The sequence below is a fragment of the Cicer arietinum genome, chromosome 3 (genome assembly GCF_000331145.2).
Source record: "Cicer arietinum cultivar CDC Frontier isolate Library 1 chromosome 3, Cicar.CDCFrontier_v2.0, whole genome shotgun sequence".
In the NCBI taxonomy this organism is placed as follows: Eukaryota; Viridiplantae; Streptophyta; class Magnoliopsida; order Fabales; family Fabaceae; genus Cicer; species Cicer arietinum.
In genome coordinates this window covers 72,143,478-72,158,889 of record NC_021162.2, presented here as the reverse complement: position 1 = coordinate 72,158,889, position 15,412 = coordinate 72,143,478, and the positions used below count along the sequence as shown (strand labels likewise).

At 31.6% G+C, this 15,412-nt stretch overlaps 1 protein-coding gene across 4 annotated transcripts; it reads right to left on the bottom strand.

Annotated features, from left to right (window-relative positions):
- Positions 1-2,803: 2,803 nt before the first annotated feature.
- On the bottom strand, positions 2,804-13,874 carry LOC101493500 (uncharacterized). 4 transcript variants are annotated; one of them, XM_004494163.4, is made up of 18 exons: positions 13,620-13,866; positions 12,900-13,386; positions 11,125-11,216; positions 10,852-10,986; positions 10,330-10,723; positions 9,712-9,830; positions 9,542-9,614; positions 9,234-9,451; positions 9,106-9,147; positions 7,942-8,029; positions 7,496-7,687; positions 7,011-7,117; positions 6,831-6,906; positions 5,355-5,501; positions 4,752-4,877; positions 4,361-4,531; positions 3,395-3,454; positions 2,804-3,292 (listed from the first exon to the last, which is right to left on the bottom strand). In XM_004494163.4, the coding sequence occupies exons 1-18, from the start codon at positions 13,658-13,660 to the stop codon at positions 3,179-3,181; spliced, it is 2,682 nt and encodes an 893-aa protein (XP_004494220.1). In that variant the 5' UTR covers positions 13,661-13,866; the 3' UTR covers positions 2,804-3,178. The 4 variants fall into 4 exon arrangements, with proteins under 4 accessions (XP_004494220.1, XP_012569671.1, XP_012569672.1 ...); XM_012714217.3 differs by having other exon boundaries at positions 7,020-7,117; XM_012714218.3 differs by lacking the exons at positions 2,804-3,292; positions 3,395-3,454 and having other exon boundaries at positions 4,422-4,562; positions 13,620-13,873.
- Between the last annotated feature and the right edge of the window lie 1,538 nt (positions 13,875-15,412).

The following is a 15,412-nucleotide window of genomic DNA, read 5'->3' as shown; positions in this document are numbered from 1 at the left end:
CCGCTCTTCAGCGGGGCGACGACGGTACTGATAGGTGTGAGAGAGTGTGCCTTGCCTCTCTTACAATGTTGTTTGGTTTCAAAATGATTAACTCATTTTTTTAGACATTTTTGTTAGTAGAGTTGGTGTCTCATGAAAATGCGTATATTATATTACTATCAACTCGTAAAAATTACTTTTATGCGTATATTATATCCAAGCAAAAATTAATTTTTCTTCAATTCTATTTAACTAAAATTTCTCCTCACTGCCACAAAATCAAACACACTTGGGTGTATATTTGGGAGCAGGTTGACCTCTCATAAACATACGATTACCAATTAGAATCATGTCTGATTTCATTTCAGTGGTGTTTGGTTCTATGTTGAAAGCAAAACAATTCTACATAACATTGGTTTATGATATACTGTTTTCAATTTCCTTTTACTTAATTGTTGTTGCTAGCAAAGTAATTATCCTGATAATTTATTTTAACGATTACAAATGAATTTTCCTTATACGGTATACATAGAGTGGTTGGTTGAACTTACATAAAATTCGACGGCGATAAATATTAATTAAAATATTATAGTTGATATTTATAAAAATTATATATTTTTTTTAGAGTTTCATACAATTAATATATAATCGATAAATTGAAAAAGTTAGAATTTCAATTATCACAAATTTTACAATTTTCACAAGTTACACAAGTTTTTAAAACTTCCCATAATTCAATCAAATAAAATATATCTACTTTACAATTTTTTTTATCGAAATTTTTTTTTTAAAAAAAATGTATCAATTTTTGTATGTTTAAACATCGTGTCACTCCTAAAAAAATACACAAATTAATTAAATTAATTCACAATTTACAAATAGTATCACATTATATCATATATCAAGTGTTAATGTGTAAAGATTTGTTAATACGTAGTAGTTGATTTGCTAACTATAGTGTTATAATTTATCTATTCGACATTAGTTAGTTTATCATTTAATAGTAAGTAGTTTATCTATATATAGAGCTTGTTGTGGGTAAAAATATTATTGCGGACCAGAACCGTTGGCATTTCTTTTTTACTGCTTTTACAGAGATAAATTATCTAAGTAAAAGAGAAAAAAAATAAGAACCTAACAAATATAAAAAACATATGAGATCAAGACAAGTGACTGGCAATTTGTCAGTTCGACTTGAGAGGTAGAGTCCAAGTGAAAAGGACAGAAAATTGTATAGAGAAATGAGAGAAGAAAATGACAAGAGATGAGTCAAATTTCTCCCTGTTATTTAAGGATATTTTAATAATTTATTATTATTATTATTATCTTAATAATCTGTAAAAAAAAATACAGATATGTTGTGGCCCCTATCTTTTCATAAGAAGATATGTGTTTCCTAATATAGTAATACTTATTAATTTGTTTTATTAAACAAACTAATTTTTTTTGGTCTGATACTTATTTAATTAACTCAATATATACACATTTGGGTTAAAAATTAATTATTTATTATTTGGGTATGTTTTGTATTTACTATCTTTTAAAGATTATTTCGTTAAAATTATGCCACTAAAAATAATATATTATTTTAAATTTGCATATTGAAACCTATTTTTGTAATTATATATTTAAAAGTAATTCTGATTCAAAATATATAAACAACAGGAATTTTATAAAAAATCAATTTTACATTTATATATTTAAACATAAATTAATTTATTAATTTTATATTTATATATTTAAACATAAATTAATTTATATTTAAATATATAAATGTAAAAACAAAACTATGTCGTTTCTTTGTATTTTTAAAAAACAATTGGTAAACTGTCTCATAGCTCATATAGACTAGAGTTTGTTTTGGCATGTTACCCAACAAACAATCTTATGAAGCCGTATCATTATTTTATATTTAATTAATTTTTAAATGATTTAAATTTTGAGTCTCGGTTTAGAGCTATGGTCCAACTAAATTTACTATAAAAAAAATTATACAAAATATTAAACAAAAAATTAAATCGAAATGTGAACAAATTTTTTATTAAAAATATTTAGTTAAGAATGGTATCAATTTAGTTAAAAATATTTATACTATAGATATATTTAGAGAATGTTCTAATACACCCCACTAATTTTTACGAATGAGTATTTTAATAACATGCACCTTCAGATGTATTTAACATTTTTTTAGTTATAATTTACTAAAATACTTCTAAAAACTGAATAAGTGTATTTTAACAAATGACACAATTAAAATATTAAATTAAGTGTTCGGTAATAACTTGATATTTGAAACGTAAAAATCTGAAGATTAAATTATATCTAAAATAAAAGTAAAATGATTATTAATATCACTTAGTCACAATTTTTTTAAAATAAACGAAGACACAAGGCAGTCTCACATCGAATGCAGTCTTGAACTTTAGTAGACACTGAAAAGGAGCAACTGATAAGAAATAACAAGTACTCGAGGTTTTGCTATAAAACGAGACTTGATTCCCTCAACAAATAACACACCCGCTTTTTTTTAACCGTGTCAAACCGACCAACTGTCCGTTTTGTCTGGTTTTAGCCAATTTTACTGATTTTCTTATTTTTTGACCAGTTTTCTGTCAAAATCGTTAATATGTGTGATAAATAAATTAGTCTATTTTATGGATCTCATATCTATTCTCATGTTGTCTTGCAACTTCACTGCATGCATGCACAGTTCTGTCTGTTCTGTATTCTTGCTTCATTTCACAAACGGGTTTTCAATTGTCAGATGATGAAACATCAGATTGTGTCAACTATGTGTTAATTAAATGAACAATGGCACGTGGAGTGCAGGCAAAAAGCAAATACATGGAATCGTAGATACAGAACTAGAAAAAGACCCTGTACAAAATGCAACAGCTTGAAACCGAACCATATAATGACCAAACTATAAGCCTATATATGATTGATTATCTAACACATGGAATATGGAAGCTGGAAATTTCCAGTTTTTGAGCATCACATATTCCAAGTATTGGGTCCTACAGAACTGTAGTCAATTGGTGCTCATCTGGAATGCCAGACACGTGGAATTTCTCTATGTCAAAATCGGTTTCAAAAAATTTGGGATTGATAAAGAATGTTAATCCCAAGTTGTATAACACAAAGAATGACAACTTTGCTAGTGATGCCACACATAAATCTGCACCCGCTTTCTTTCTGCTCAATTAACTTCATCTACTTCCTCATCTGAATCCACATCACTGGTTGTCATTTGTTTCATTTTCTCAAGCTGCCTCAAGATATCCAACCTTTCGGGTGCATAAGTGGATGGAATCTGTCAGAAAGAAGACACATCAAACTCCTACAACTTGATGATTGGAGAATTAGTTTCTGGAAAGGAGATCTAACAAAAAGCAGACAAATCAGAATTACATACCAGAGCTGGTACATATTTCTTAATAGCAGCCAACATGGCCGCATGCCCAACAGCAGTAACCTGTAGGAAATTAATGTTGCCCTACTTAGAACATCATACTAGACAAAAAGCTTAGAAAAAGAACCACATGTAACGGACACTCAGAATCTAACAAATATAAGTATATGAAAGAGTAAGAAGTTTGTATTGCTTTCCATTCTTCTCATTTCTCTTCTATATTGTATAACTCTAAATTACTCCCACAACCGTACATCACTGTAAGAACGGGAAAAAAATTATATTTATAGTTAGTGCAAAGTTATATGGGAAACATGACTGTGCCAAATATGGAAGTGTCAAACCCACTAGGGAAATGATGCAGGGGCTGGAATCTCTCAATCGTATGATAATTGATGCTATAATAACTCTCAAGTGTTATGAAATAGGATAGGATGTTTAGGTCATGCCTTTGAAGTAAAAGCTTCCCTGTTAATATTGTCAAACAAATGTTAAATTATAGCATAGCGTTTTTTGTCATGTCTTTTGTTCAGTGATTGGTGCAGAGTACAAGCAGTTCAGAGAGAGGTGGAAAGCATAAAGAGTAGAAGATGAGAGTTGAGGGAAAGAAGGGCTTTGGGGAAGGGGGCATTGAGGATAGAAAGAAAATGTAGGGTAGTTTTTACTTTTGGATGTTGGATATGAGACAAAGTTGTTTAGTGGGTAACAAATTTCAAACAAATTTATTTAGACTGTACTTTAACTTTTGTTTTTTTTGTTTTGCCGACGACCATTTTCGAAATAAACATGCAGCAAATGATTTTGTACTGCACAAATTTCATTTTTCAGCAAATATCACTTTCTAAATAATGCGCCGAAAAGAAAAATAATTATGGAAACCTAAACCAAAATTTTCCACGTGTTATGGGGCAAAGAACAAAAACAACATATTTAGCCTAACTTAAAGTGTTAAAAACATGTGAAACTCACCGGAAGAAGCATTAAAACTCCAATTGGAATAACCGAAGCCATGTCAGTAAAGGTTCTCTTGAGTGTTTTCTTCTCCTTCTCAGTCAATTCGTTTCCAATCAAGGTTCTTCTAAGTAAACCCATGGCGGCGGCAGCATCAATAGCTAGAAGTTGAGTTCCTTGCCAAACATCCTGCTTATTGAGTATCAGAAGTCAGATTCATCTAGAGACAAGAAACAAATATGGGTCAAGGAGGTCATTGCCAATATTATCATTGCCTTTTGAATTAGAAATTGGGGGAGGGAGGAAATGAATTGTCAGATTCATCTGATCAATGTGATGATGCAGCAGATGAATTCATACTCTATCTAAAATGTTTCCAGGAAAGAAAAGTTTTAAGACTAAGTCATACTCTTCCTGTTTCCTGTAGCTTGCTAAAATATTTTTTTATGATATTTCCTTCCTTCTGAACCTGGACCATCTGAACAACTCCAACATCATCACTATAACGAGCACCACCATCCATAAGCACCAACTCCTGTAAAGTTAATATTCAAGGCTCGATCTAAAAGAAAAATCCAGGGTTACAAGTAGATTATAACAAGGTAATCAATTAAAATAAGTAGGTCAAGTCAAATTAAAAAATAAATGCAGAGGAATGAATGCCTTCACAGTTATATTTTGAAATCGCACACGTCCCTTATGAATTGTACCACTCGCAGATACAGAGTATATTAAGAGAAACTGACTAGGACATAGTTTTGGAAAAATTAGCTCCAGTCCCTTATGAAATGTTTTTCAGCTTCAATCTTGATTGAAATATGCATGCTACAGGCTTACAATTCAGTAAGCAAGACGATGGAATAAAGACTCTGCGATGCATAAGCAGTTTATCCAAATGATACAAAATGCTTTATAAAAACCACATTGATGCCAAATTTGAAGGTAATAGTTTGTGTGGAATACAATACATAAACTAGTAACTTGTAAGTGTTATGGAATATTTCAGATGTACCTCATCATTTTCTGATTTATAAGTGCTTCTTTGAACCCGTCTCTCAAGTTCTACCAGCTCGTTTCTGAGGTGTTCAAAGCGGTGGGTTTCATTGGGATCTGGGTCCACAATACCTTCATTTGATGTAGACAGTTCCATATTATTGTCCTTCAAAGAAAATACCAAATCCCACATTACTCAATGTTCAATATAATACACATTAACAAATTATAACAGATAATTATCTGCAAACTAAGTGAAGCACAGGAAACGCAACACATTGAAAGATTATTAGGTAATGCAAACTAATTGGTGTTATAAGCTCTTCTAACTGTTTGACAGTATAAAACTGATTTTGATGACATAGCAGTCACAAATCTTTGTCTATTGTATAACAAATTTAAAACAACTTTATTTTTGGTCAAAGTGTCAGGGGTAACGAAAAGCAAATGTAGTTGAGAATCTGGAAATGGTCTCTGTCAAAGCAATTTTGGCTTCAACAAATAGTGAACTAATCAAGAAGAAAAAAATGTGAGAATAGTCTTCACAAAATGTTTCTTCTTTCACATAGAACTATCATATTTGCAAAATGAATCCACATTCCTTTTTTCTCCTATTTATCTAATTGATATACTTTCTACCCAACTAACTACCTAACTAATCCAAACTACTTTATTCTTTATCTTAACAAAATGACTAGGTAGTGGAAAATATTTTTCCGTAGAGAATAAATTCCTAGAAAACATTAACAAGGACACTGATGCCATAAAGCTCAGACAGGGCGATCCGAGAAGGGGTGAACCCATCATGAATCTGTTGCCTAACCTAGCAAAGGAGTTGCAAGAGAGGCTTATTCCATGACTCGTAACTTCTTCATCACATAGTAATAAACATTACCCCAGGGATCCATTTCTTCCTAGAAAATATTTGGATAATAATTTTCTTAAAATGCTTTCAGCGCAAAACATTTTAATTAAAAAGAATTGCTGTTTGAATTATTATGAATGTATTTTCCCCTCCTTATGAGTTTTAACAAATGACCACAAATATTTTTGGTACACTTTATACCATAGGAGAATTTTGTCTGCAAAATGCTTCTTGCACCAAACAAAGGAAAATATTCCCCAAACATTAACAATATACCAGAAAGATATTTTTGGTGACTAAACCTACTCTTAACCGAACCTCTTCAGGAAAAAAATTGCTTATTCAAACAGCCAGTCATTTATTTAAACAACTATGTAGTTATCACTTAAACTTACAAAAAATACCAAATATTATCTATGTTGTTCCAGCAGCCAAATGTTAAGTTTTCCATGCTTAATTCAACAATTCTGGAGTTGCTATTAAACAGTAGACAATGAAAACAACTACCAAAGAACAAATAACAACAGCAATACCGGATTACCAAACACCTTCCCCTAATACTTATTGAACAGGATAGCCGCAAAACCAAATAAACAAGAATCATCAAATTATGGTAAAGACTGTGCATACAGATGCATCCATATCAGGCTTCCTGGTGACGTCACGTACAAAGTCATTCCCGAAACCCTGAGATTTACCGATATATCTGAAAAGGACACATTTTATATAAACATAAATGATGATAGCAAACACTCATGATTTTTTAGAAATCAAATACTGGATAAAACAAAGTTAAATATCGTTATATACATTTCATACTTTTTGCTTCTATCCACATTAGCTTTGTTTCTGCTCTTCGCTTTAAAACACTCTTGCTTTGCCCCAACTGGATTTTGGGACTGACCAACATTAACTCCCTGAATGAATATAACAAAAATGTTATTGATAACAAAATACAAAGATTCGCAAAAGGCAAACATGTGACTACTGATATAAATACAAGTCAAGCAAGACAATGATGAATTTCTGTGCACAGAAATTATAAAATTTAGTAAAACTCACAGCATTACCAGGATACCTTCATTATTTTGAAAAAGAAAATTACCAGCACACCTTAATGGGCATATCAAGAAGCAAACTGCTTTACTCCAGCATACAAGTTAAATTCAATAAGGTTAAAGCCAAATTGAAATGTAAAATGGACTGGTGTGAAAGTCAAAGTGATCACAACAACATTTGACCATAATGTTCTTTTCCAGGGAACTGATTGGAAAAGGAGGGGACAAAAGGCATACTTCTGGCAGAGAATCTTCTTTTGCTCTGAAAGATGCCTCCAGGAATTCAGCTTCTTTCTTGAGTTTCCGTATTTTTTCCAGAACAGAATAGGCTGCTTTCAAATTCTCTTTTCCACAACTAGCACTTGATACATACAACTCTTGGAGCAAATTCTCCAGTCTTAGCACAACATCTTCAACATTTTTTAAATCCTGAAAAATTAAGGCCAAAGATAAGCCATAGCATTAGGACATTGCTGAAGAAATATCAAAACAAAAGGTTCAAGGTTCATCCAATGGTGTATGAAGTAAGAATATCAAAAGAATGTGGGCACTAAATTTATTCAAAAACTGAAACAAAAAGGACTAAAGAAATAAAACTTATGCACTTGCTACTCTTGGAAATTACTAATTTGACAAACTTGTATCATTTGGCTGGAATTCAAATTTGAAAATGGGAACCAAACCTTAGCAAAAGAATCAGATACTTTTTCAGTTGTGCGAACTGAAGATCTCTCAACTGCTTTGTAGGTACTAATCTCCAATGTCTTATCCCTGCATCCCATTTCATGAAGCTAAGTACTCCAGACAATTAAGAGAAACAATTTTTGGAATAAATGAACATTTGCATAAAAATTAGCTATTCTGAAATTTAGCAAATACTATAAAGACAAAAGTATAATTACTTACACAAAGTTGTCTAAACAATGAAAGAAATTAGCTATGGTAAATAGTTTAGCAACTTTACATGGGTAATGAGGGCCTGCGTGCAAAACTAGCTCTCTGGGAGAAATAGGGAGCTTTTTGCACCATAGTACAACCCATATCCATTGATACGATTTATTTTTCTAGTAAATGAATCTATGTCACCCAATTCTTGATAACAGATTATTTAGACGGCAGCCACATAATGATTGTGTTGGAGATAAAATGCAACACCACTTGGAACAACCTCTAAGTTTATTTCCTAAAGGATTGTCTAGGATCTAGCCAAAATGCAACAGTATATTGTTAAGATGTACACAATATGATAGCAATTTTGACACATAAGTAATAAGATTAAACTCATTGCACTAAAAAAAATAATAAATAAATTTATTGGAACCCATCAGCAGTATCTTTATTCTAGATTCATTTGAAGAGTGACTAGATGCAACTTCTTTTATTAAGTAATGGAAGCAAATGATCCCTCACAAAACAAGAGTATCATAAAATTAGTAATATAACAAACTTCACATGCAATGAAATTTCTATTACAAAATCCAAAATAAAGTTGAGCAAATACCACAATTCTTGCCTTTGAAACCAGTTGCACAAAAACCAAAACAACCATGTACAGCGGACAATCCACCCAAGCTTAATTTTAGCTACCTCAAGTTTCATATTGTATGACTGTGACAGATGCATACGCAACTAATTATGAATTAGTGACTACACCAATTCCTGTAAACTGTTCTAGCAACGGTTTCAGCTTTTATATCTCACAATTTCATCCTCTTTATTTTATCTTAAAAATATAAATAGTTTAGGAGCCTCAAAACCCGGGTTTTAAATAATGAGTACTTGTAACTTGAAACAATAAGAGTGCAAAAAAAAACAGCATATATGCAGTGTTTTCCCTGATAGCTTACTTTAGTATCTCAACTTCCATGCACTCCATCAACTTCTTGTGCCTAACATAAAAGAAGATAGTACTTCTAAGAATTTAACTGAGAAACTGGTATTTTATCGAATAATAATTGAGCATTAGTGTAGTTACCCTTTTGACAAATATTTAGCTGCTTTCACATTAGAAGGGCTCTCAAGCCATGTACTGCATTTTATAAAGCTCTGCATCCAATGAGAGCAAACATCTAAGGCTTGGGGCACTGCTTCAGCATTTGGAGGACCTTGTTTACTTTTATGCATATGTAGTTGTTTTGTAGAGCTGCTGATTCCAGGATAAAAAGGAAACCAATCCAACTCTTCACAGACCACCTACAAAGTCAAAGGGATTTTATTAGTCCACACTCCGCATAACTGAATAATGGAGCACATCTGTCGGATGGAATGACCATACACACTAACCTCCACGTACAATTGATATGAACTTATGGATGAGAGCTCAGGGTAATATAAAACACTGCCTACAGAAAGATATCTGTAACAAAAGGCTATATAGATTAACAAATACACAAGAAATCATGAAAATCGAAACAGATTTAGGAGAAACGAATATCATATAACAGAAGTTATACCTAATGAAATCTTCAACTGGATCATCTAGAGTATTGAAACCTTTTGATAAAAGAAAAGACCGTGTACTTCTGCCTAAAGCAATGAAGAACCCAAATATTGCTAAATCTTTCTCCAAAACCTGCATCATGCAAACTATAAACGAAAGCTTTACTTATAACAAATTATATACATGAATGGAATTGGATTACTGCCTCCACCATACTCAATCCAACTAATTTCTCAGTTTATTTTATTTTATTTGCATTAAGTACTTTTTCTTATAAAGTAATTTTGGCCCTTCTTTTTGAATTAAAAAAACTAGCTCGATATTTAGTTATATTTTTTTCACATAGTGAGGAACTATGTCTAAATGTTAAAAATCACTTTACAGTTTCAGATCCCACCGAAGCAAAACAAATTGCAGATGCTAATACAATAAAACAAATAAACGACAAAATACTAAAAACCACATCAGTCAAATAGTATAATAATGCATTTCAAGCACAATGTAGGTATAACATGGTAGTTTAAAGATATAAGTGCAGTCATTTCAACTGAATGATTTATCTAGATTCCATCTATTACCCTCTCTTTAGAAGGTCAAAAACAAGTTGGCTTCAAAATTTCACAGAACTAACCTCTATACTTTCAGATGTTGTCAGTCTTGACCATATTCTCTCCTTATCAATAGCTTTTTGTAGCTGCCTCTGAGCAATATTTACCCAGAAAACAACCTCTGGTGAACCTCCCTCAATTTTACCTCCGCATGCTGCAGCTCGAGGACCAAAATGAACAAAAAATTCTCTGCACAAACCAGCATCCCTGACAGAACTATAGGCCTGGCTTATAGGAATTAAATCAACCAGCATGTCCAACAAACTACCAGTTATCTCTCCCCTCATGGAAAAAAATTGAGAACAAGAAAGTTTTGCCGGACCAACTTTAAGGATTACAGAAATGCATGTTAGCACAAGCATAAGAAGCGAAACGTCACTTGCACTGCTTGAGCCCCGGCACGTATTTTTTTCAGACCTGGGAGATCCATTATGCATTTAATCTTCAAAAAAAATGAAGGAACTAATGGAAACAAATATTTCAATATAAACAAATTTTAAGATGGAAAAAACAAAGATATTGCAGCAGTAGTAAAGCACGCATACCCTTCAAACTTATTAATAAAGGAAGCCACTACAGCTGGAACTTGCTTAGACCAAAACCAGTCATGTGCTTTGGGCTGTTTTGCTGATAATTTTTCTCTAATTAAACTTTCCAGCGGAGCCAAAAGCCGAAGTAAACTGGACCAACACACCATTTAACAAGTTTAAGCATGGAATTTCTATATCCTTCTGATATAATTGCTACATGTATTTTTCCAAGAGCAATTGGAAAGAAACTAATAAAAAAAACAACCAAAACACAAAGCAACGTGCTACCTCCTTTGAACAAACACATTGACATTTTTGTCTCTCCCATCACTTTGGGATGAAAATTCACTTGCAGCTTGCAATAAGGAGTACACAGCAGCCTGTGAGAATTAATGCAACCTGATTCTCAGTTTTGCATAAAATTAAATTATTGGAAAATGTGGAAACAATGAGTCCAGTTGAATATGACAAATGGGAAAGCTGGGAAATGACATTATCAGTTATAATAGCAATGGCAAGTTTGCAACATAAGAAAAAATCTATACATCAGCAAGATAAAATTTCACGCCATCAATATAAGTTATGTCCATTTGGATTATAATACAAATCTACAAAGGGAAATAATGTATAGAAGAGTGCAAAGCCAAATGATCCAAGGTCTCAAAAGGTAAAAACATAGACAATATGCTAGTTTACCCAAAGCTGTAGTCAGAACTTGAGTGTCAATAATAAGGAGTCTCTCGAGAGCCTTAACAAAACTATCTAGGTAATTGAATAATTAGTAAACTTGTTACTCCAAATTTGCCAACACAAGCAATGAAGTCAACTTAAGTATTATGTTGAAAATATATTTATGATCTTTATATTTATTACATATCACATCATATCATGTAAATAGGGATATTATCTCCCATATTTATTTTTATATTTATCGCCTTGAGCCTATATAAAACGGACTCCGTTGTGTAGTTCATAGACACGGTTTCTCCACATGCCTCTCATTTTCTCTCATTCAACATGGTATCTAGAGCCTATTAAGAGACAACCCTTAACCGTGATTACTCGGGGACCCACTGTCCTTCGGTGAGATTTTTTTCGATAAACCGTGTCCGAATTCCGGTTTACCCCCTTCTTTGTCGCTATCAGTTTATTTTTCAGCATATCAGCCGTTATACTGTTCATCGCTCGATACTATTCGTCGCAAAAAAAAATAAAAAATATTGTCTCTTCCGCCACAGCTGCTGGTTTTAGGTAACTGCTTATTGATTATAGCTACTTATGAAGATTTTCTTCGGTGGGTAGAGTATTGTCAGAACTCGAGTTCAGCTGTTTTGACTGCACAAAGTGGTAACTCACCTGTTTGCATCTCACCTTCTCTTAGCACATGGATTCTCGATTCTAGTGCATCTGACCACATTACTGGTAATAAGGCTCTTTTCTCCTCTCTCATGGTTATTTACGTAGGATAACCTCAGCCAATGGTTTCCAAACACGGTCTCAAGGGATTGGCATTGTCGAAATCCTCCCTTCTCTATTAGTTACATTTGTCCTTTATGTGTCTGGATGCCCTTTTAATTTAATTTCTATCAGCCGATTAACTGGTTCTCATGATTGTGTTGTCACATTTACTAATTGCAATGTTACTTTGCAAGATCGAATATGAGGACAACAACACATGTCTCTCACGGTTTCACCATATGTCTCTCATTCAACACATTGCATCAAAATACAGAAACATAACATACCTTTCTACAAATATGGTAAAAGGCAACAAAAAAAGACTCGAACTCGTCATTTTTCCATTTCTAAAAAATATGAGTCTAACTATGGAAAGTTTCTTCACATGATCATAACTATGCTTGAAAGACCAATAAAGGCTAATAACACCTAGAACAAAACTTCTTCCTTTTACTATTCATCTAGCATGTATAAATATCAAATCTCACACGAGTAAGATAACAGATTGATATGCTACGCGAAAGTGTCAAGATTTCCTATTGACAGATGCATTTGATACAATTAACACAATATATCCCAATTAATTATTATCAACTAATAGTTACCTGATATGACAGTGTCTTCTCCCAGGCAATTCGGTCTACCCCAAACCAAGCTGTTGAAAACCAAGATTCTTTTGTGAACGAGTTCTGCTCTTTCATTGCCAACTCAAAAACCCTAGCAGCATCATATAAAGATTGCAGAATCCCCTCACAAAAATCATCATCTACCAATGGCTTACTCAATTTCAGCCTCATCTTCTCAAGGTCTGTAGTATTACTACTGCTACTACCTTGAGATTCCTCATTCACAGTCAGACCATCATCAGAAGATGAAAATAACAGATTGTTTTTTACCTTTCTCCAAGGTTTATAAAATTTCAAAGAATATTCTCTATAACCTACTAAAACATTATCACTGTTCAAAAACAAAGCATTACGCGCGAAACATCTCTTTTTCGAAATTTTCCACTGTTTTAGTAACTGGCAATGCAAGTTCAACACCTTTGTTTCTGCATTGCGTTGATCTTTCGAAAACCAAGAATTCGACGAACTGTTCAAAGAAGTGAGATCAGAAATAGAATACACGTAAAAGATGAATTATATTGCAAGAACTAAGCTTAGAATAATAAAATACAGTAAATTCGTAAAGAAAGAGCATGAGTATTTGAGTTCTTCCAAGAACACAATTTCTTAGGGCTTAAACAGTTGAATTTGTGTAGTTTCCAGTTACAGTGCAATAATAATTCATCAGAAAGCAATAGAGAGAGTTTGAAGTTGATTTACCTTAACGATGGAAAATTATTGTGGTGTAGTTTAATTGCCATGTTCGGAAGAGATAGAATGGAAAATTGGAGGGAATTATTGCAGAGAGCAGAGAAGAAGGAAGATTGAAAGAAAAGAAAAGAAAGAGTGGTGACGTGGCATGAACGGGGTTTTATTATCTATATGGAGAAAAGGTACATACGTGGAGGACACATACATCACACAAGAGACGCCATTCAATACAGGTTGATTCGTGCGAGCCACTTGGTTAGTTTTTATTATGCAGATTAGTTAGTTCGGTAAGCTTTCATTATTTTATACTACTCCTTGCTAACTATAAACAACAACAAAATTTGCATTTATTCTTTGTTTTTTCTTTTCAAAATTATACTTTTAGTACTTTATTTTCTCTAGTTCTAGAAAACAGTCCTACAAAAAGGCCTCAACATCACCTCTTACACGACTCGATTTGGCACCATTTTGGGCATTACAACATCAAAATCTTTTAGTTTCAAAAAGAGTTATCAATTTCATACATGAGACCCATTAAGTTTTTTGGGTGTGAGTTTGAATTTTCATTGTATAATTTCTCATTGTAGATGAAGATAAAAAAGGAAGAAAATTAAATATATAAATAATATTTCTAATGTGTTGCAGACATGTAACTGTTTTTTAACAAACAAAAAAAAAGACAACTTTGTAAGCTTTTTAAAGGATAAAAGATTCAATATTTGAAAGAAAAAAATGTAAATGACTTAAACGTTATAACTAAATAAAATAAGTAATCTTGTATGTAATTTTGTCTTGTTTTTTTAAATATGTTTTCTATTAATATTATTAATTTATTTTAAAATATAAAAAATTAACATGCTTTAAAATTTAGTAGTTATTCTAAAAATAATAACAAATAAAATAAATATACTAAATTTATTATCTAATGTCCTAAATATATATAAAAAAAACAGTAAAAATTTATAAAAAGAGACACATATAGTATTTCTTTTTTGTTCTCATTTCGGATATAATGTGACATTTCTTTATTTATTGCATCTTCTATGGTCCCAAAATAAAAAAATAAAAGACGGTCTCGATTTCTATGTTTTTTTTTTTGTTAAGTGTAATTAAAAAAATTACAAATTTACATGGTGTTTAAGATGTTAATTGCAAATTTCTGTTTGATTAATATTTATAATTTTTGCATAATGTCTGTGTTTTTAATATGGTACTAATGATAAGTTAAAAAAGAAAATATTTAAAAGTGATTTAAAGATAAAAAAAGTAGTTTTTTTAATGAACCAAAAAAAAACTTAAATTAAATAATTATTTATAGTATAAATAAATTTGACTCTTTTAAAATGAATAATTTACTTGAATAAAATGAATAATATAAATCATTTATCATCAAATGAATGATTGTGATTTTGTGTAAATAGATAATCAATCATGTATGATTATAATATCAACTACTCATCTATTCGGTCACAACTTTACATTTTAAATTAATTAAATCCAATACAATGTGTGTATTAATCATCAAGAAAAAAAATCAAATACAACCAACATTATTTAATAACATAAACATATCAACCTATTCAACGATGAAGGGTCATAAGAAAAACCAAATTTAGAGTAGATATATGAATTCTTTCTCTTTATCGAAAAACCAAATTATTTATTTATTTTTAAATAATCCAGATGCGCACAGACTAAATAATATGAAAATTTTAACGAATAAATTTACTTACTTAACACAATCAATAAAGTGTAGAACACAAGTCAAACAATAATTAAACAATACACAATTAATACTCAAA

Coding starts and splice junctions, on each gene's coding strand:
- LOC101493500 (XM_004494163.4), bottom strand. CDS start 13,660: ATGGCAATTAAACTACACCACAATAATTTTCCATCGTTAAG. Junction 11,217..12,899: donor AGAAGACACTGTCATATCAG/GTAACTATTAGT, acceptor TAATTCTCACAG/GCTGCTGTGTACTCCTTATT. Junction 4,532..4,751: donor AGCTACAGGAAACAGGAAGA/GTATGACTTAGT, acceptor CTCAATAAGCAG/GATGTTTGGCAAGGAACTCA.